This window comes from Panulirus ornatus, chromosome 31, assembly GCF_036320965.1.
Source record: "Panulirus ornatus isolate Po-2019 chromosome 31, ASM3632096v1, whole genome shotgun sequence".
Taxonomy (NCBI): domain Eukaryota; kingdom Metazoa; phylum Arthropoda; class Malacostraca; order Decapoda; family Palinuridae; genus Panulirus; species Panulirus ornatus.
Genome location: NC_092254.1, coordinates 2,752,033 through 2,775,123, shown reverse-complemented (window position 1 = coordinate 2,775,123; position 23,091 = coordinate 2,752,033). Strand labels below are relative to the sequence as shown.

Sequence of the window (23,091 nt, the reverse complement as noted above, 5' to 3'; positions counted from 1 at the left end):
GATTAGGAAGGACTTGGAGTGATTAGAGTACAGTTGATTCCTCCAACTGGACATCTGACATTGGTTGGAACAGTGGGGATGGGGTGAGTCATAGGTTGGGAGAGGGGTCTTCTAAGTTCCTGTTTACATTGAGGAGTGGATTAGAAGGAAAATTCATTGTCTGTTAGGGAAAGATGGTTGTGTTTAGAAATATAGAATCCTCAGTAGTGTTGTATGGATGTGTGAATGCTAAAGGTCAGAAGAGGATGGATATATTGGAAATTAAATGTTCTGATTATTATTGTGTGTTCATGACATGACCTTGTTGAATTGAGAAAGGCCGATAGGTCTAAAAACAAATCATGATAATTATTTAGTTATTGCTATATGATATTTTGTTTTCACAGACAACGTCATGACAGCACCGAATATGAGCCTCTTCTTACCTAAACGCTGCCAGACAGTGATACCAAGAGGAGGTGTTTCTTTCGTCTTGCATGGCTATTTATACAAGTTTATCATGAAACTGAGCAGTTACATGATTTGTGATTATATAACGAGATATTTATCAGTATGATGAATTATCTGTAGTTGGCATCAGTGGTAACTTTGTTTGGATGAAAGAGAACTGAAACATGATGGTGTTATTTATGAGTAGATAACTTTAAACATGTTCGTATAATGAATTATCTGTAATTAGCATTAATGGTGAATGTATTTTTAAAAACATGTACTGTAATCTTTTAACTGAGGTGAGACCAGAGATGACTGAGTGATTGACAAAGCTTCAGAGGGTAAAGTTTTATAAGAATTGAAAATTACTTTATAATTATGCATTTGGGTTAACTAACTCTGATGTAGGAAATATTCCTTCTGTCTTTTTGTATATCAGTCTTGCTGACTTTGAAATCCATATCAGTTGTATTACATTTGACATTCAAACTCTACTTGTAAGTATATTATCTTTTGTTTTACAGAATTCACGATGCTTTTTCTTGTACTCACAACTAGGCGGCACTTGAGCGAATTTTACTCAATCTTTTAAGCTGTTTATAATCTCACAGCTTTCTGTGTTTCAGACCTTACAGCAGTACTCAGGAAAAATGTGTTTTTCTCTGTTTTTTTTCTTCAAAATAAGCATCTTTGCATTTAAAGAATTGTATTTGTCTTTATCACTTTGCAAGTATATTATGTTGTTCATTTGTTCAAAACATGCTAATGTATGTAGAACATTGTACAGATATTTTGTGTACTTTCTCTACAAGTTAAGTGCTGAGGATCAGATAGCAAAACTTGAAATGTTTGCTAAAGAATTTTACGTCTGTTTATCTTTAAGATAAGTAAAGCCATTGCCACTTGCGTCTAGTGAGAAATATGAATATGTGAAGGCATTATTGTTGTTTCTGTAGCCTTTTGGCAAAATGTTAGGAGCAGTAGATAGAAGTAGTAGAGAGGAACATTTAGGCAGGATCATTGTGTAGAAACATTAGGTAGGAGTAGTAGGCAGGAGCATTAGATAGTAGTCATTAGGAACATTAGGTAGGAACCTCTGCAAATACTGTGCTAGACTTGCCCTCTGCCAGTGGCCTGTTAAGGGTGAGGCACTAAAGGTTAAGAAGTGGCACAGGAGTTCAATAGTTACGGAGGCTTTGTTGCCATGGCCACCCCTTTGAGGAAGTTCCAGTTGGAACAGGGATCAGAAATATAGATAGACTATAGTTATGCAGGAGGAGAGTGCGAGTTGGCTATACAGGAGTGAGACGAAGTTAAAAGAATTTGATGTGGAAAATAGTTTGCTTGAAGAGTTGTCAAGTGTGTCGGATTTGAGATCTTACGTATGTGTCCAGAAACTCATTAGAAGAGAATTTATTTTTTTGTGCAAGTGCTTTCATAAGGACCAAGACAATGGATCTCATACCAACTTGAACCAGTCAGTTTCCTCATTTTATGGTGCTACCCATGTGAATGTGACAGTTAAAGTCAGCCCCATACTCTTTTGACATCTTTGGATTGCATATTTAACAGATGAGTGTTAAACTTGCTGGGCATGCATGAAATCTTATGCATGTGACTTATTTGTGTGATATAGTACACAATTTTTTTCCATAGGAACATATAGCTTAAATACCTGACTGAATAGATCATAAGCATCTTGCATGTGTTTTGTCATTGCAGATTTTTGTGTATGGACTGGGCCTATAGATTTTGGGCTTGTGCTTTGTTTCCATTTTTCATATGAGGTTATGGAGCATAAGATACAAAATGGATTGTGAAAATAGTTAATATTACATTAAATTTTAGAATGTGAGGAGGATGTCTACATTATCAATATCTTTTTTATAGTCTACTTCTCAAGGTTATTGAAGTGATTCACAACTTTGTCATCAGCGTGGGTTAACTTATAAGCAGATTTGACACTGAACTGTCATTTGCAAATATCCACATATATTAGAAAATATGAAAATTATGCAGTGCATAATGTCTGTGTATGGGTTACAGCAATGTTATTGCATGCTTAGAAAAAGGTTGAAATAAGTCAACCGTGTCTTGGTACTCCGCAGACTTATAGATATATTTCCAACTCTGTTAAAGTGAGTGTAGAGTAGTATCAGAATAATTCCTAGCCCAGTGGATGCTGCATCATCTCTTAAATGTTTTTATTTTATAACTGTTGCCATGATCTCCTTTCCAGTTATGTGGGTGGTTTAAGTGTACAAAGACTTTTAAACAGGTTCATGCACACCACCTACTTCCAAATGTTAATGCATCTGTCAGATGAAGAAAATATATTGGAGATGATGCCCTTATCCTTAAAGTCAGTATGTATGATATATTTTTACGAAAGTATTTCCAAAGAACGGATGTGATATTGTAGCTATGTAAATGTGGCAAAAGTGCTCATAACTGTATGACTTTTATTGTGTAATAAGTTTTGTTTGTTTACATTTCCAGATTGATATTTTCTCTGAATCAAAGCTGCAGACATACTTAAAATTTAAGTCATTTGAACAATGTTTTTTAGAATTTAGGATATCAGATCAAAATACCTCTTTCTCTTGTCATATTATAAGCGAGAAACTTGAACCAGTAAGAAGGCAAGTGGTTACAAATGATGGTCCATAGGATGTCAAGGTAGAGAAGGTCTTGGTGACGGGTGTTATTAGTTTGCTTGAAAATTGCTGTGTGAGCTGCTGGTGTTGGTTGGAGAAGGTGGAAAGGTTAGCATGATGAGGGTCTGTTGGTAGGTGGTGGAAGTTGGTCCCATGATGATTCTGCATGCTTTTTTCTATATTCCCTTCAGTTGGTCCCTCTGCATGGCAGATAGTGAGGAGGAGCAGGCTGGTGATGGGTAGGTGACTTAAGTAGAATGAAGTTGGTATATACATTCCTGAGCTTAAGTGGCAGAACACCTGGTGATCTCAGTTGGTAGAGATGGTACAGACTGTATGAGGAAGTTTTGATAGTGCTGATGTGACTCTTTCAGTTTCAAACCATCATCTTTTGTGATATTTTTGCTATTTCCTGCTTTTGGCATGGTAGTGTCAGGAACAGTTAAAAAAAATGACCTTGTTCACTTGCGTTCACTCTCTAGCAGTCATGTATAATGCACTGAAACCAGAGGCCTCTTTGTGGTTTCCTTCAGCTGCTTCATGTGCCCTGGTTCACCCAGTTGGCAGCACATCATCCCCTGTAAACCACATCACTCTAATTTCCTGTAGCCTTTGCATGCCTCACACCATCCTGCATGTTCTCTCCCTGAACCTTTAAGGCATATTTTACTCCTTTCTTCCACCTCTTCCTTAGTTTGCCCTTTTTCTTTGCTCCTCTCTCTTTTGACAAGTATACCCTCATAGTCATCCTTTCCTCATTTATTGTCCATACCATTTCAGCACACCCTCTTCAGCTGCTTGACACACACACACACACACACACACACACACACACACACACACACACACACACACACACACACACACACTAATATATGAGTGGAAGGATAGAGTGAAGAAGCACTACTAAGCAAGGAGCTATACAGTCTTTAATGTTTCACTTCATGAGCTTCTTCAAAAAGAGTAACAGAAAAAAATAAAAAACAAACTACATATACACCATAGGTTATCCAGGTGCCCATTGAATCCTGGATGACTTATGGCATGTGTGCAGAGCTTGTTATGGAATTTTTCTGTTATTCTTTCTTAAGAAGCTCTTGTAGTGAAATGTTAAAGAATATACAGTTCCTTGCTTAGTTGTGTGTTTTATCACTCCGCTCATCTGTAATAGATACCTACATAGAGGTGCACATGTACACGTCCATACTTGCTTTCCTTCATCCATTCTTGGTGCTACCCCACCCCACAGGAAACAGCATCGCTACCATTTGTTCACACTCAGTCTCTATCTGTCATGTGAAATGCACAGAAACCACAACTCCCAGTCTACATTCAGGTCCCGCAGACCTTTCTGTGGTTTACCTCAGACATGTGTATATACACATATACACATGTACATGTTCATACTTGCTCGCCTTTATCCAATTCCCGGTGCTGCCCCGCCCCACAGGAAACAGCATATCCACCTGCTGCAACAGCAATGTAGCACCAGGAAACGTACAAAGAAAGGCCACATCCTCTCACATAATTGATTGCTGTTTTCTGTGTTAGTGAGGTACCACCAGGAACAGGCTACATTGGCTCACATCCATTTTCACACTCATGTGTAATGCACCGAAGCCACAGCTCCCTATACACATCCAGGTCTCCCAAAACTTTCCATGGTTTACCCTGGACATTTCACATGCTCTGGTTCATTCCATATTTCTTTTATGTATATCTCATCAATAAGTATTTATTGTATATAACTACACTGTATATCGGTAGAACTAAGGAATCTGTCATGGAAGTCCATATTTTATATTTCTTTTGTATGATTGTTGACTTTACATTCACTATGAACCCTTGAAATTATCAGGTAACATGGTCAGTAGTAGTAGTATGCTAGTTTATCAGTGAACCTGCATGATTCTTAAAAGACAATATTTGGATGAGATCGTGCTAGAGTTTAAAGGGACTAGTATGTGTACACATGGTAGAAAAAAGTATCTTAGAACACAATATGACACGACAGAAGGAATTTGAGAAATGCCTGTTGGTCTGGGCTCACATTCATAGCTCTGCTTTCATATTTTTGTATATCAAATGCTTGTGACATTTCTTGTTATTTGCAATAATGAATTTCAATGGAAATAACAATAAAGGGGCTACCATAATTATTAGGAAATTAGTCTCGCATTCATGCCTACTAACCCCACTGAGATAGCACATTTCTCTTGATCACTTTGAAATTCATCTGATCAATTCAGGAAGATACTTAATTTACCAAGTGTACATTGCCTGTTGGAATAACGATAATACTAAAGTATCATTATCATTTATCTTTCTAATTATGTTTTCATTACACTGCTATTCTGCCTCATTAAAACCAATTTATTCATAGGTATATTAAGAGGGAACACTTATAAATGTACAGCCTTAAAATTGTCAATTCTTTTTTGTTAAATTTATTTGATGTATGAAAAAATCTTGGGAAACTTGTAAATGAACTTCACAGTGAATTACAGATGCATATACATGAAGCCATTGTTTCATACATATACATATTTTGTTTTCATTAACTGAAATTGACTGAGCATTGATCTGTATTGAACCATATCTAAATGTTATTTACTGAGAAAACTTTCATCATGCGCTGATTATATCCTTAGTGAAACAGAACACATCAGTTTTCTTGTGTATGACCAGTGACGAACTGGTGAAGTGATCATTGTTTGTATGTAAGAGTCTTAAATTTCCTCTAAAGTTTAGGGTTTGTTATTGTAGACTTCAGCTACTTTGGTTCATCATACAATTTGCTAAAATAGTGTATTGATTTGATCCTTTTCAAATTGTTTTTGTAGCTCTTAATACAATCATCAGTACCATTATATTCTTGAAATGTTGATGTAGACATATATATGATGTTTGTAGAAGTTATTTCTTGTTGCATTTTGGCATTATTGTGAGGTTTGGCTGTTTGAAAACATGTCAAAAAATTCTAGAACATACACAGTATTTAGAAGTTTGTTAGTTAATATGTAGATGACCTGTTATCATGTGCTTAAGTATGTAGCATACCTGTTTGTCAAATGCTTTCCATATTTACAAATAAGAATTAAGTACAGTACCAGTGATTATCAAGGCTTCACGCAAGCTAAAATAGGTTTTGTTTTCTTAAGATTATTCAAAACTTTCATATTTTGTCAGCAAAACTGCCAGTAATTCACTGTATGAGGATGAATCAGAATAAAAATGTTTGCATGAATTTTTCAATATTTTGCCATTGTCTGCATGCACTGACTCCATGCTAAGGATCAGTTGTTACTTGATTTTGATTTAGATGCTGAAGATGAAATAGCAGCAGCCACATAAACGTTTAAGCTGTACATGCTGGAGAAGAGATATATAATTCATTTATTTTTACAGTGTTAATGATAATTTTTGAAAGTTTTGCCTTAGATAGTGTGTGGTTCACATGTGGATGATATGATGATGTTTGATGAGAAATGGTGAATGAGTTTTATGTAGGACCATTCAGGCAAGAGCATCAGGTAGGAGTAGTCAGTTGGAACATGAGGTTGGAGCCTCTGTAGCCAACAGCCAGTTAGGTATATTATCAGTTCTACCCACCTGTGTACCAGGAGGGTTAGTGATGGCTGCTTAGTCAACCAGCACTTCAGTGATTGTCAAGTTGCACTCCTCAGACCCAGGTAGAGACCCAGGTAGCTGTCGTTTCTTTCTGCCTCACCCACATGTGGACTACTGGCATTCAGTTCTCAAACATACAGTCTGTCCTTGTTGCACATAACACTTGACAACACTTAACTCGCACAGCTCATTCTTCATAAAACGATTTTCCTGTGGTGAGTGCTCTGTGCTAGCCCTGCCTTTTGGCAAAATATTAGAAGCAATGGATAGAAGTAGTAGGTAGGAGCATTAGGTAGTAACATTAAGTAGTAGTAGTTGATAGGAACTTAGGCAAGTCTATTAGGTAGAAGTCAATAGGGATATTTGCAAAGACTGTGCTAGATTTGCCCTCTGTCAGTGGCCTGTTAAAGGTGAGACATAAAGGCTAAGAAGCAGCCCTGGAGTTCACTAGTTGTGAAGACTCTTTTGCTATGGCCACCCCTTTGAGGGAGTTCCAGGTGGAAACAGGAGTCAGAGATACAGACAGACAGATAGATAGTTTTATGTATCTGTGAAAGCAGGAAGTTGATGGTAAATGGTGAGAGGTGATTTTTTTTTTTTTTTTTTTTTTAATGAGGAGTGAATTGGTAGAAAATATTATTATATACAGTATGGATAAGAACAAGAAGCTGAAATGTAAGGTTAGAATGACTGGTAAACTGTTAAAAGCAGAATGAATATTTAGGCATTTGGATTTAGTGTGATGTAGATATGGCACAACCAAAGAAGAAATAAAGGAGATAGCTGTGTAAAAGAAGAAAGTAGCTGAATCCTCAGGGAGAATTCTTAAAAAAAAAAAAAAAGAGGGACAACTTTGTTCCACCAACACTCACAGAAGGGTGTGAAATAGATGTAGAAGGGAGCAAACAATTTAAAGCTTTAGGCTGCTGAAAGGAGGTATTTTTAGGGTGTTTGTGGTTAGCAGTTGTGGAATGAGTAATGAAGTGTATAGACGTAGACTGTTGGAAGTGGGGAAAAAGACATGGGTGTGGAGTCATGGAGTGAGTTAAGTAACTTGAAATGGTGTGGTTCATGGGAAAAGGATTCATGGAAAGTTGTTAATATAAATATGTGAGTGAGACAGAGAAAAATGAAAGTTTTCATACTGGGAAAGGACGGTGAATGAATAAACTGGGGAGGACCCAGGAAGATGCAAGGGGGATGGAGAATGCAGTAGAGTTGTTTCATTTGTGTACTCTGAAGACATTTTTCTTAATGCCATGGCCACTCACTTTTTAGGGTCGAGTTCCTGGGGCTGAGAGACATTAAAGGTACAGATACTTTGCATCTTTCTCACATGCTGTTTTAGTTTCATTTTATGTAATCTTACTAACTCAATCCAAGTGTATGTGCAGTGGATTAGGTGCTTATAACATGCCATTAAGTTTCTTGCACAACTGCCAAGATCTAAATGCTCTTATATTATGATATTTTTTGGCAAAGAATTTATGTTATTCCAACTCCACCTTTAAGTCAAGTAAAATGATAAATCTGTGTAACCCTTGACCTTAGGGCAGTTTTTTTTATATAACATACTTTTTAGTAGTTAGGAGTACACATAGAACTTCTAAATGCACTTCTTACTTCCTGGCCCTGGAGTCCCTTCAATCCTTATGAGGTTCTTGTAGCACTCTTTTCTGTATTTAGCAGGTGGACCATGAAACAAGAATTCTATCCCCAGCAGTGCGGTAATTAATCATGTTCCACAAGCCAGCTGTTAGATAAGACATCATACACAAAGCCAGGTAATTGTAGTCTGGCAAAGAGGGATGGATATAGTTAAGAAATTTTAATTGACTTGTTGATTGTCTCATATGTATACACTTTAAAGGAAGATTTATAACGTCAGAGTTTTGTTTGTCAGAATTGTCAAAGTTAAGAGACTTCAAATAATATTTGGGTTGAGTTGAAACGGTTCTAAGATCCAGAACAGTCTGTCACAACATAGGGTTATCACAACTCAGCAATGTCACATCGTTGTAATCCTTATGTTGACATTGCAGGTGATGAGTTATTGCTTGTTCAGTTTCCATATGACCAGAAGGTTAGTAATTCAAATACCTAAGTGTACACTTATTAGACAGAGGTATCAGGTGAAAAACACAGATCATAAAGTGCTATAATCACCGGATTAAATTTCAGAATTTCATGTAATGAGCTATTTTTTGAAGTGCGCCATATAGACTGATAATTGTATTCGTTGTGTGCATAAGAAACTGTGAGATGGTACAGGAAATTTTTCATAAACATGTTAGACATCAGTTCACTGAATTCAAAGAGAGAAACTTTAATAAACTTGTGCTGGATCGATCATTGAAAAAGTTTCACTTTAGCGTCATGGTGGAACAAGGTCAGGAGAGGTCCAGTAAATCAGCGGTATACAAACCAAACCAACAAAGAAAGTATTACTTTGGCTAACACATAATAAGATAGCCACAATAATAAGAGAGAAGGCTCTGGTGCCGGGAATATTATGTGGGTCTTTGTTTTGAAGGGTACTTGAAGGATTAATACAATGATTAATAACGAAAAGTAAATTGTGTATAATTCTAAAGCATTTAAAACGTTTTATTGCTTTTTTGGTTTTTCGAAAATATTCGGCTTGTGATAACGCGGGAACAGAGGAAATGTACGGCAGAGGTTAAGCCGAAATCCATATTTCTAGCAAATAACTATTTCTGATGCAGTGATAGTTTAATTCCGTCACTGAATCAGAGATATAACAACGAAAGTTGTATTAATACATTCAAACTTTTAGCTGGTGAATTTGCCGCTGCGATTATTTTTACGATTATGCGACTGTTGGAATTGTAGAACGATGAATAGGGAAAGTACGGGGTTTATGACATAAATGTAAGTGTAACACGTAGGAATCAAAAGAACCAATGATAACTAGCTATATTTCACTAACAGGAGAGATTTGAGCACAAAAATGACTAATAAGGCAAATCCATTTCTAAATGATCAACTGGGTCATGTAATAGAGCGATTAGTACTGTATCCATAAACATTTCAAAAATGAATACTCTCATACCGTGTGAATGATTATGATCATAGATTTATTTGGAATGAAACAGAAAGCAGAAAGTTTTCCCGTTATCCAAAATTACCAGTAAAAAAAAAAAAAAAACCTATAAAGTAAACTGGAGTTAATTCCTTCCTCGGGACTGGTGATGACACCCAGAGTGGGAGGATCGATAGAGTGGCGGTCAACCTGATATTGCTCCACTTATCTTCTACTTAAGAGGTATGTTATGACACACTGACTTACTAACGACATTTCCCTTGATGTGATAGTGAAAGATCCTGTTTCATCTCCATAACCCCAGTTGTAATGGAGTGAGTTACCTGTACGGCACTGCCAGCACATTGTGTAGGTAAGGTTTGGAGGCTAGTATTGTTATCGAAGTAAATTCAGGAATCTAGAAACTGTTTTTGTCATTTAAAAGAATTTTGGTGTATTTATCAGAAGGTGGACGGACGTGTTTTTGCTTAAAATTTTTCATTTTTCTTGTGAATAATTTACATTGTTCATAGGAATCAAAAGTATGAGTTCCACAGTTGTTTTCGCATTTCTTATATTCCCAAAGTGAATAATCCGATATTGAGGATAGTAATGAAGGAGAGGGGAAACAATGGAATTAAGTTTGAATATTGTAAAATATGGTCGAATATTGTAAACAATGTAACCTACATGTCAGGACGCTAACTTTGAAATGTGTCATGCAGTATTTATTAGCTAACTGCTCTCGTTTAGGAATACATGGACCCTTTTGTCTTATCATAAGGTTGGAGAAAAAAAACATTACATTGATGAATTTATTGGTGTTATCAGAACACATAAAAGGAGTTCACATCTGTAACTACAATTTGGTTCCATTTCACCTCCATTAAACCACATTTTGTAATGAAAATGGACTGATTATTTTATGAGGAATTGGAATTGTTTATTTTGATGTGGAGTATTTTTTTTTAGGAGGAAACATGGGCGGTGGGACACTTACTTGTCATTGATGAGTAGTTAATTTTTTTCTTAATTGTTTTGCAATTGTGGTTCGGGAAACGTTTAGGTAAGAGAGACCTTTTTAAGTTTGATATTTTAGTTTTTCTCTTATGGAATCTTTGCTGTTACTGCAACAGTGTGTGTAGCTCTTCATATCTGTATGAATGAGTTAGTTGATGTATGTCAGCTGAGTACAGAAGTTTTGTGTGAGAAGTTTGTACCGTAAAAATTTACTCAAGTTGTAGTTGGGTTTGATTTAGTTCATTTTTAGTTTAAAGGAAGGCAAGTCATATGATATACCATCTATGACAGCTCTTGTAGCTATACTTTTGATGTGCAATTTCCAAGTCTTTATTTGTTTACCTGAAATCAGAAATTAGGGTGGAATGGGTTTCTCCTCAGACTTTTGCTCAAAGTGATCCCTTGGTTGGAAGAATGTGACATCAGTAATGCTCTTCTCAGGTATAGTATGCCATAGGTAGTCCCTCTGAATCAGCAGACGTTTTCCTCCCAGCCCTTAAGAATGCCACTGTTTTTCAGTATATTATTAGTGCTGGGTATCTCAAAAGCTGAGTTCCATGTCTCCCATGCTCCATACCTCAAAGACTGAATTCCTTATCATGCATGCCATATATTTCAAAGGCTGAGTTCCACATTGCCTGTCTGTTACAAAGCAATTTAGAAGATGGCCTCTTGTTTACTAGACATAACAGCACTTAAAGACTGGTTCCTCTGCATTCTTTTTGTTTTACCAAAGATATCTTCATAAGGGGTCAGTCCTCTATTCTTAACACTTCTAGACATATTGGAAGATAGGTTCCCTATTTTCCTCATGCCTTCACTTCTTGATAGATGTCTTCACTATACAAGATTGTCTGGTTGTTAGGGTTCATTCTGTAGTGAGGCATAATATCTTACCTTGATTATTCTAAGAATTTGTGAAATTTGGTTTTGGTTGCCTGTTTCAAACAGCAGCTTTTTTCATATCTTTGAAATATCTTGACAAAATTTGTGTTGTTCCCATTAGAAACAGAACAGTGATAATAGTGATGATTCATAGGGGTAGTTGATAGTTGTTCTTTGATGAGATCAAAGCCTCTTTCATTTAGAGCATGATATATATGCTAAAACTAATTTATTGAACTGGCTTATTTAACTTAGTTGTGTTCTTAAGGTACAAAAGTTTGAACACAATTGAATTTGTTTGTGAAAGTGCCTGTAAGGCTGTGTCAGCCATTGATTGTCTGTCAGATTTATGTCTACTGATTATTGTCCATGTTTCAGGTTAAAACAAGGATATTTGTTATTTCTTGTGGTCATGGTTCGTAAGGATGCTCGTACACACACCTCTTCAGCTAAATACCATCGGCTTAGCCAAGAGGATGATGGATTTGTCGATGCACAATTCAAGGTATTTGTTGACGTTAGCTGTTGAGTGGTTGGTCCATAAGTGTGAATATTTGTTTGCGTTTTTTAGTTCACGCTTCATCTGATGTTGTGTTCTTTTATTAATTTTGATGATTATTTTCAAGGGTCTTCAGTAGATTTTTTTGGCATTTTTCGTTATAGAATGTACTTCAGCATTATTTGATGAACAAGAACTGCATACATCCCTTCCCAAATGTATTTTGTGAAATTTTGAATGATGATAGAAGTGAAAAAATCTTTAAAGATAGTAACATATACAAGGAGGTCAGTAGAAGCTATATCTGGAAGATAAATCTCCAACTTTATGAATAGGAATGAAATTTGAGACAGGCTGATTAGGTTTGTGGTTTTTCACAAACATGTAATTGAGGTAAATGTAAAGAAAAGTAAATCAAGATATGATTTTTAAGGATTAAATGGTAGAGGTGGTTGACTTCAGATTTTTTTACTGTAGATAAAGGTAGTGAATTGAAACGTTTTAGTCACATTTAATCTAAGGGGGTTTTGTATTTACACTAGTTTGACAATTATTATATAATTTTGATTACTTTGATATGGCAGAGGGATGAAGTAGAAGAGAACAGGATGTAATTACAAAAGGAAAGTTTAAAAAATAGTCTTAGATTTTATCTTTCTCACTTAATGGATGGATATATGGAAGAGAAAATACATACAACATTGTAAATGGGCAGGGGTAAATGCTAGATTTTATCTTTCTTACTTACTGGATGGATATGTGGAAGAGAAAATACATACAACATTGTAAATGGGCAGGGGTAAATGGCCTTCTTCCCTCATGAGCTAGGGAAGAAGTAAAGATATTTCACTTCAGAGAATAACATGTTTCCTGCCTGACTATGAAATTGTAGATCTCATTTATATGCACTTGGATATACCACCACTGTAAGGCATCACAGGGTGTGTAAAGTCAGTTCGTTAGTATTGCAGGACAAATGGGTATGCTGTTGCGTTTTCCTCATTACTGGTGCATCCCAGCAGTATTTTTTTTAGTACCTTTCAGTGTTTATGTTAGCACATGCTTATTCATTCTGATGTCTATTTAGCTGGAAAGTAATGGACTATTGAATAAGAAACCAGTGTGTGTTGTACTTATTTTAGTGCTGCAGCAGTGCAGCGTCATATTCCTGCCTCTAATCCCCCTAGATCTTCCGTTTTCTCTTATGTGTACAAGACTAATGGCTTATGGCAACACTGTGTCACAGTGCCAGCAAAATTGACATTTTTCTTAAAAATGGACATGTTGGGACTCACAGTGGAATAGTTGATTGGAGTGCAAAAAAAGTAGAACCCTGCAAATAGTATTTCTGTCCTGTAAATTGAATCATTGACAATTTATTTGAATCTAACCGAATCATGAATAGAATTGAGTTTTCTTGTATAGATTATACATATATGAATTAAAAACCGAATGGAAAATGGTTTCTTTTAAGTAAAGTGTTCCTACACACAAATAATAATGAGTTTAAAAGCACTAAGTTGTAAACAGTAAGATAATGCACATGATCATCACGAAGAGGAATAGTACAAAAGTGGAATAAAAGCATTCTTGCACTAGAGATAAGTTCTTGTATGATGTGTGAATTTTAAAGTAAATAATAAAAAGTTGTTTTATTTACAAAATTGTACTTCTAACCATGACTTGACATAATTATAAAAGTAAGTGATCCTCAGAACAAAATACAAAGAATATCTTTGTGAGAACAAAACATACAGTAAATTTTTCTAACAACAAAAGCCGTAATGTACTTGGACATCTGGAAAATGAATGGTACAAAAGCGATCTTGAAGGGAAATAAGTTCAGGAGTCAGGGGTCAAATGCCTCTGAGGTGTAGTGGTTAATGTCACTTACCATGATGCATACACAGGGTCGCCTGTGTTTGGTCCCACATGGGTTCAAATTGTGGGCAGGAAGGCAGTCATTTCACATTTCATGCAGCTGTTTGTCCTTCTCTAGAGTTGGTGGATACATTTGAGCATTGAGATGGCTTTGACTTGGGTAATCTGTTGCTTGCATTGTCTCAGGTAACATAAAAAAGGGAAATGTATTGCCAGAGAAGGGCAGGGTTTTAGAAAGTGGTTTCCTGTCTGTGAGATATTTTCTCTGTCACTTACCCTACAATGCAGTTATGTCATGACTTTGCCTGTTGAAGAATTGTTAAGAGCATAACATAATTATTTTCTGTGAACTTAGCTCCTTGCATCGCTTCTTGCGATGTTTTGTAGTATGATACTGTGAATTTGTTTTCTGGAGGTAATGTAGGTGGGAAGATATCGATTTGGAGCCTGAGCTACCACACTGAATTCTTATTCCTCATTCAAAATCATATTGAATCTTGAAGCTTTAGAGGGCCTTAGTCCAAAGTGAAAAGATTAAGGGATATCCTGGAAAATCTGAGAACAATTATTTAGAGGATTGAGTTATACGTTTAAATACAATATTTGAGTGTTATGTTTGAGAGTAGGAAATTGGGCACCTTTTATTTGTGCTAAGTTAAAAAGTCAGATAGAGAAAGACTATATGGGGGAGATTGGGGAACAGAAGACAAGGAAAGTGTTAAAGTGTTACAGAAAATATGTAATGGCTTAAAGATAGGATTATATGACAAGGAGATCAAGAACATGGTAACCTGTTATTGATTCATTGTTGTGGGACCTGTGCTGAATAACAAGGACAAGTTTTCTCTAAAATCTTTGATAGCACTTAATCTGTGGTGGCAGTTATTGTTCAGCAGATTTCATTGGAAGTATGACTCATACTATGATATAGAGTGGAGAGCTTTCTCATCCTGATAGAGTATATACTGTTCATCAGGTTTTGAAAATGAATGTCTCATGTTACAAAAGTTTTTATTCAGTGTTTTTGCATGATCCTCCTGTATTTCTTTGATTGTTTAGTCTCATGGATCTTGGCTGGATTATCCATCAGCTAACACAACATTGATTATAATTTTTTATGATCTGGGCTCTTTAGCAGAGATGTAAATTATCTTTACATAAGTCTCAAATTTTGGTTCCCTGAAGTTCCTTTTGTTTAATGTATTGAATCTTGGAGGTCATATTTCAGAAAATCTTAATTATTGTGGATGTTAAAAAAAATGGTCACTGTTTTTTAATCCAAGCATGTTATTAGATGATAATTTGTTTCATTTTATTGGTTTCATGCTGTCTGGAACAAAATTATTGTCAAGAATGTCCCATGACTTTGTATAAGCCCTTCACTGTGGCTCTGTGTTAACCCACACTTTTTCCTTCACAGGCTGGACCTAAACGCATCCCTTGGAAGGCTATAGGCTATGCCCTTCTCCTTTTTGCTGCTGGTACCCTCTTGCTCATCATTGGAAGCCTTCTTGTCACAGGTTACCTTGAGGAAAAATATGCTGACCGAACATGGCCAGTTATCATCCTCGGAGCTCTGATGTTCATCCCGGGTGCCTATCATTCATATATTGCATACTATGCCTTCAAAGGTTATGAAGGCTTCTCTTTTGATGACATTCCTTCTTATGATGATGACTGAATTACATTCTTAATCTCATTTAGAAAAGTTCTAGCTTAATTGTTTACTACAACTAGTGTTGGGTTTTGATACAGTTAATCAGTTGATGAACTGAAAGAATTATCCATCCTCAGAAGTCTTTTATAAGTTTATTTGATCTTAAAGGTTTGTAGACATCATGATTTTATTTTTGTGATTAGTTTATACGTTTCAGAGTATACTAAAAGTGTGTGCAGAGATCACTGTTGCATTTTGTAGAAATATGCCCGAGATTCTAATTATTTTATCATCTTTGAATCACTATAGATACATGATGTAAAAATATAAGTACTCATGTAGTTTGTGGCTTTGCACTTTCCCTTTGGTTGATAGGTTTGAGCATTTTGATTTGTGGAATTTTTCAGAATCAAAAAAGTACAAATAATATCGAGTGAATAGTGATTTTCCTGTTGGTTGGAAGTTTGCTTGTTTTGGTTTCAGAATCATATTGAGTAAAGTTACAGAGAGAAATATAGTAGCTCGTCTTTGGATGTTTTCATTATGCATTAAGTTTTCATTTATAGCTTCATTGAGTTTGATAGGTTATTTGGATCATACCGTTTGTTTTTGGTCTAAAGGCCTTTATGATCCATGCTTTATTTCATTGGCTGTTTTACATACTGGTTATAGCACGTGGGGTGTGAGTCTTGGTGTTTTGTATATTTTATTTGACTTCTTTACTTTAAATCCATGTAAAACAATCTGTCTGTGAAGTAGTACTGAGTACGATGAATATGTTAGTTTCATTATTAACTGGTATCAGGCCATAGAAATTTTGGAACTGGACTGGGTTCATTGTGTAAACCCTTCTTCATTGTTGGTTCTTTACATTTCCTGAATTTGTCTCATATTTGTTGAATTAAGTTGAGATAGCAATTTACCACTTTCTGAATATTGGAAGTCAGATGTGAAGAAAATCGCTTAAAGTTTCCCTTAACAAGGACTCGTGCCTGAATTTTGTGAATTATGCTTTTGTATACAAAACAAGATTATTCTCATTACATAGAATAATGAATAGTTTAGAAATCTTAGGTGTTCTTTAGCATTAAGAAGCTTATGCACCTGTTGCACTGCAGAAGAAAGGTGACACCAGTTTCAGTTTGTTGGATTTGTGAGAGCCCTTTGAAAATTTTGCTGATGTTTTCTAGTATGAGAAAAGGATATGAGAGTTTGGATACATAAGTCTAGTAACATAACATTATCTACCCAGTACTGATTGAAATACTGTACTATATTATGAATGTAGTTCTCTTCAACTAATGGCTGTAGATGAGTTGTGATGATCATCAAGGGTCTGTAGCCTGTCCATCCATCCAGCTTTGTTAAAATTTGTAATTTAATATATATCACCCTCTGAAAGCTGAAAGAGTTAGGAAACCAAAATTAGGAACATCTTTCAGTTTGACAGCTTTCAGAGTCAATAGAGTACTGCCAAGCAGTTGTTAAAGATTTTCAGTGTGTTGTTTTCAGCAACATGCCTGTCCCAAAGGCATCTAAAGTTTGATTTTTTTTGTAAAATGTAAAAGAAAATTGCTTTTTTTTATTATTATTATTATTATTATTATTATTGTTATTATTGTTGTTGTTGTTGTTGTTGTTGTTGTTTATTTATTTAAAGGCATAATTGAAAATGGTGCATTTGATTTGGAGGGAGGAAAGATAATCTTTACATTTTGCTGCTGACAAACACTTGGAAATATAAAATTTTGATGATGGATAAACAAGATAGATTGCCATTTATAATGTACTTGCTCACTTATTACTCATTTTCCAGATTAGAAGCTATTTCTTTAAGTTTCTTTTGAACAAAACTCTGATGCACACTGTTTAACTGTAAACTACCTATGGCATTTTCACTGCTTCAATTTATTTATTTTAGTAAGAATGAACCACAGTTAAAAGAGAAATTATCTATTTTGGAAGGAGGTGAATTAAATGGAGAAGAGAAGGATTTGTAAGAAGTGAAAGTATATTGGACAAATCTATGAAAGTCCTATTAACAAAATATGAAGTTTGTAAAAGATTGAGAGAATATTTTATAGAAATGACTGGAGATGACATAAGAGGTCTGTCTCTTTAGACAGTTGAAATAGAACTAAGGAGAGAGAAACGGGTGTACAGGAATGTAAGATATTACCAAAGAGGAAATATGAAGGACAATAGAGTTCTTAAAGAATGGAATGTTGGGGATATGGGTGGAGTGGTGAGCAAGATAATGAAAAGTAGAGATGAAACTTAAGTACAGTCCCTCAGTCAGTGTAGGTTGTCATTTTATGCCAGTATTAAAGGCTAAAACTGTAAGGGATGAAGTCTTGAAAATATTTGAGATTCTAGGACAGGGTTCTGAAAAAATTCTAAAAAAATAACTTAGTCCTTTAAGTTTATAGGGAATATCAGGAAAAGAGTGTTAGAGTGCCCATATTTGTTGTTGCACAGACACATAAATTTTGGCCTATCACAACTTTTCATATGTTTGTTGACTTTTGCTAACTCATCCATCTTGATATTTTCTTTGCCACCACCAGTGGGTTGCTGTTATGTAAAGAACTGTTCCCAATGCTAACAGTTCAGCATCTAATGAATCATCATCACCAGAGATAGTGCCTCAGAGACTATCACTAACTACCACTAATTGGCATAGGACATCTGAGGTATGCACTTCAGGGCCATACTTTCTTGTATCATGTTATATCATTAACTGGGATACTAGGATTCTATCCCAGTACTATATGTAGTTGCTTGTGGTGTAGCAGTTAGTGTTGCTGTCACACACTCATGGGCTGCTGGGGTCAGACCAGCTTAGGTTTGAATCCTGGTCATGGCAGTTGGTTTACAGTCAAGCCAACTGCTTATATTCTTCTTGGGGCTGGTCAGTGAACTGGATACCTGACTTAGGCAAGGGTGTATGTAAATGTATAGCATTTATGAGATGTTCCTGATTAGGGTATTTGGTCACCTGTGACAACTTGCCTTGCCAAAAAATATGGTTAGAATTTCCACTGGGTAAGATTTTTATATTGTGCATCTTATAGATGTTTGTGATATAAGGCACCTGTGCATACTGTTATCAAATTCTATTTTATTAAATGGGGAAGGGTAGAGGCAACCCATACAAGTTCAGCTACAGTCCCAGAACCCTAAATTATACAAGTATGAGCACAGTCCATAAAGCGTTAAGATTAATTCACATCTGAACACTTAATCCTGCTGCCTTCCTTCTCTCCCTCTTCCATTTTCTCCTTTTAATATTCCTCCTGTGCCTCTTCCTCTTCGTCTTTCTTCTCTTCTGTTTCCTGTGGAAGAATACTTAGAATGGTTTTTTCTTTATTCTTTTACTTTGATGTGGATGATGGCAGGTTACACCTCAAAACTGGTGAATGCACATGGCTTCCAGATGTGGTATGGTTATGTCTGGATGTGCCGAAGATGAAATATGTAATTGTTTAGTAAAAAGTGCTTTTAGTATTATGCTGAATTTTACACAAAAGAAATATTTACATACAAAGTTGTTGATTGTTGACTAGTCTTGAAGTGGTCATACTGATGCAGTATGTTAGATATATTTCATATGATAATCATCAGCTGCCTTAGTAAGTATGGTATATTCTTGTACTCTTTGTGTATTAATGAAAGGTTATTGTTCATGGTGTCTCAGGTTATAGTATATTCATAGGTTGTTTTTCAGTAGAAATTTTTTCTATAAATTTATTTTCATAATGCTATATTTGTACATAATTTTTTCCTTAATTTATACTTTATGTGCTAACTTACAAACAATAGGTATCTTTTGAATTCAATTATATTATGAATTTCAGTGAAATACTTAGAAAATATAGAGCATATGGGTTGTGAGTGTTAGAAAATATAGAGCATATGGGTTGTGAGTGTTTCATTAAAATTGTCAAATCCTTTGTATGAAATGTATGGATCTAAGGATCTGATTTATCTGTATGATAGTAAGTGGCAGGCAGAACTGTGTCAGCTTTACACTATGTGCCCCATGTTCTCTTTGAAAATGAGCAAACACATTGATTTTGCACAAGGTAACAGATGTATGATCATGTGGAAGAGCAGTGGGCGAATTAGCTTTCACTGTATTTTTGGGAAAACATAGGATATAGTACTGGCAGAGAGTGCTGTGAAAGATCCTTGCAATGGAGAGTAAAACTAGAGATGTACATAGAGTAATATTATTAGGTGACCAGAGCCAACTGTAAGGTATGACAGTAGGTGCAGTGTCAGACTGTCACTGCTGCAAGATGTATGAGTATGCTATTGCATTTTCCTCATTTTGTTACATCACTACTGTATTATTTGTGTTTGTGCATGGTAGTTCATATGAACATCTATTTTGCATTTAGTGAAATTTTGAATGAAAAACTCCATGTAAACTCAACAGCTCAATCCATGCTGAAGCAGTGTGAGTCATACTTCACTTCTTTCTTTGGCATCTAAACGGCAACTAAACCCTTTAGTTTTTCCCCATGTGGGTGAGGCTCACAGCCTCTGGCAACTTGCTGGCACCATGACAACAAAAAGGGTATATTCCCTAAGGCCCCAGGTTTGATATGAGAAGAATGGACAAAAGTCAGGGCCTTCAGTGAAATACGTAATGAATGAAATTCAGGGTCTCCAGTGAAAGGGTTAACGTTATGAAGTGTGATAACATTATCAACATATCTAGCATGTATTTTCATACTAGTATTTTAGAATAAGGTTGTATTAAAAGTCAAGAAAACGAATGATGCTTGTCTTTATTTATTTGTCATAGGCCTTAAAGCTCTTTTCTTTTCAAATTGCATACAGGTTATTGATGTGGACATCATATACAGGGAGCCCTAATTTTCTTAAAAATTGTTAAATAGTTTATGGATGATATAGTTCATTATGTTGTTTCTCATTTTTGTGATGAATGCAAGATAAGCATAAAGAGAACAACTTGTGAAGTACAGTAATCAAGATGATGAATGGTAAAATGAATCAAATAAGACCTATTACTATCAGATAAGTAATCAGCCTTTATTAACTGAATCTTGCATCTTTGGGTTCTTTCTGTCTCAGATAAAGATGGGAAATTTTCTTCCAAACTCCAGAAAAGTTACAAAGATTTTGTTTATTCAGCTGTTGATCAACAAGATATTTTTTTTATTAAATCAGATGATCAAGATTCTTATTAGACACAAATGATCAAGATTTTTGCTAGCAGCATGTTTCTCAGGACAAGATCTTTACAAGCCACATAGTGGATAATCAAGATTCTTTTAAACTACACCCTGAATGATCAGGATTCTTACTATTCACACTGATCAAGACTGTCACTAATCATTCTCTGAATGATAAAGATTCATACAAACCATATACTGATCAAGGTTCTTGCTACTGACACAAGGGATTATTAAGACTTGCCAACCTAACACTGGATGATCAGAATTCATATTTATGGCATACTTAAGATTCCTGCAAACCCCACGCTTGTTCATCAAAACTCTTTGATAACTCACTTTAAGATGAAGGGTTTTACTAACCACATGGTGGGTGAATAATCAAATCAAGCCTAACCAATCTTATGTTGACCAGGATTCTTGCTAACTGCCCACAAGAGTACCAAGATTCATATCACTCACAATTTGTTAGACAGGATTATCAAATTCTAAAGATTACCCATTACCCTTTCATTGTAAAGAAAGAAATACTTCACACAGGATATAGATTGGGTGATAGATACTTAGCCTACCCTGTTATAAACTTACGAAGCGGCATATTGGAAATGAACATAAGATAGTAAGAATAAAAAGATCTCTTAATGCAGTATATAGACTAATGCAAAATACAGTACTTAATATGAGTGCCTTATTGATAAAACAGGGAAGACTGAATGATACATGTGTAGAATTGTATCATTTGCAAAATATTCAAGTGCATCTCATGTCTTTATATTTATAACACACTGACGTATAATTCAATAACATGTACTCCCAAACAGATGGACTGAAGCAAATGTGGTCATGCACACTTATTTATTCTTTTCTCATGCATTCAGTCTCATTATCTATCCAGCTTTCATTCACTCTCTTTAGCACAAACACATACATGTATGAGATAGGGCCCTCAAATGTAGAGCATCCTCTTCATGCTATGCAAACAAGTAATAACATGTTCAAACGTAGAGCAGCCTCTTCATAATATGCAAATAGGTAATTATGTACACACGCATTCTCTGTCATTCATGAGCACACATAGATACACACTGAAATAAAGTGTACACAAAAGACTGGCACATGTAAAGATAAAGTATAATTTATGAATGATTGCAAAATGTGCTGTTGCTCATACCAAGTGAAGAAATAGTATACAGGTATTATATGTGTACAATATTTGATTTATTACAAATGTATAACTTCAAATACTAATTGATGATTATTGACAAGTGAGTAGTAAGTGGTTTACCCCAGGGTAGTACCCTAAATCAAGTTGAACTTAGGATGTTCTTAGGGGTGTACCCTATATACTGCTGTAAGAATATAATTTGTTGGACTGTGAATTCTTGGTTGCATTTGATAAACATGGCTATTGTAACACTTTGTGTGGCCTTTATCATACAGACTGCATTGCATTTTATGGTACCAGAAATCTTTGATTTTTTTTTTTTTTTTTTTTTGTGCAGATTCTTAGAGCTTTTTTTCTAAGTTAAACTGGATTCTGCCACTTTTACAATGTCTTGGTGTGTCCCTTGCAGGTATGCCATAAAGGATCTTAACATTTAATGAAAGTCAAAATCAAAATATCAATGATACCATAGATATTGCTAATGTTTCTTCATGTGTTTGGTGTTCCAGTCTGTCCATTATAACTGTTGGGGCATTAGTCTCTTGTCTAATGTAACTTCAATTCTTGTTCCTAGTAATATTACAGCATGGACATGGAAAATGCTCTTTTACTGCAAGACTAGAATATCTCCATAATTTATTGAATGATTTTTGGCAGTAATTTCCAACTGTAATACAGGATTTGAAATTGCCTCTAGCATTTGCTTTATTATGTTGTATTTTATGTAAAGTATTAATCATCCAAGATTTGTAACTTTTTAAATCTGTTTGTAAAAGATGTCAGATTTGTGTTTTATTATTATTGGCAATTAATTTTTTTATGTGTATATTACTTAATGATAATGAGTATAGCTGAAGTATTATATACTGACCTGTTGGATTGTCAAGTCTTTTTTCAGCAACAACGTGATTTGAAGTTAGGCTATCAGGATTAGTATTTGTCAGACTTTAGATAATCAGGCTTCACACCAACTTGAAGCTGTATAGCCAGGATTTTTATTTTACTGAATGAGGATAAT

The 23,091-nt window shown here is 35.3% G+C and overlaps 3 protein-coding genes across 14 annotated transcripts in view; all 3 read left to right on the top strand.

Moving 5' to 3' along the window:
• Positions 1–6,336, top strand: part of LOC139758688 (mucolipin-3-like) — a 48,878-nt gene extending 42,542 nt beyond the window's left edge. For all 10 annotated transcript variants that reach the window (XM_071680314.1, XM_071680315.1, XM_071680312.1 and 7 more), the window contains one exon: positions 387–6,336. In XM_071680314.1, the coding sequence (XP_071536415.1) occupies positions 387–429 (43 nt within the window). In that variant the 3' untranslated portion in view covers positions 430–6,336. The remainder of the gene's footprint in view (positions 1–386) is intronic.
• Positions 6,337–9,910: 3,574 nt separating this feature from the next.
• Positions 9,911–23,091, top strand: part of LOC139758690 (COMM domain-containing protein 4) — a 77,015-nt gene continuing 63,834 nt past the window's right edge. For 2 of the 3 annotated variants that reach the window (XR_011714908.1, XM_071680318.1), the window contains exon 1: positions 9,911–10,005. The gene's annotated coding sequence lies outside the window, so the exon portion shown is untranslated. Of the gene's footprint in view, positions 10,006–12,045; positions 12,173–23,091 lie in introns of those variants that run through there. The other variant, XM_071680319.1, reaches the window with a different exon arrangement.
• Positions 12,080–15,728, top strand: LOC139758622 (transmembrane protein 230). The gene is made up of 2 exons (XM_071680131.1): positions 12,080–12,172; positions 15,468–15,728. Exons 1-2 carry the CDS (start codon positions 12,080–12,082, stop codon positions 15,726–15,728), a joined length of 354 nt encoding a protein of 117 aa, XP_071536232.1.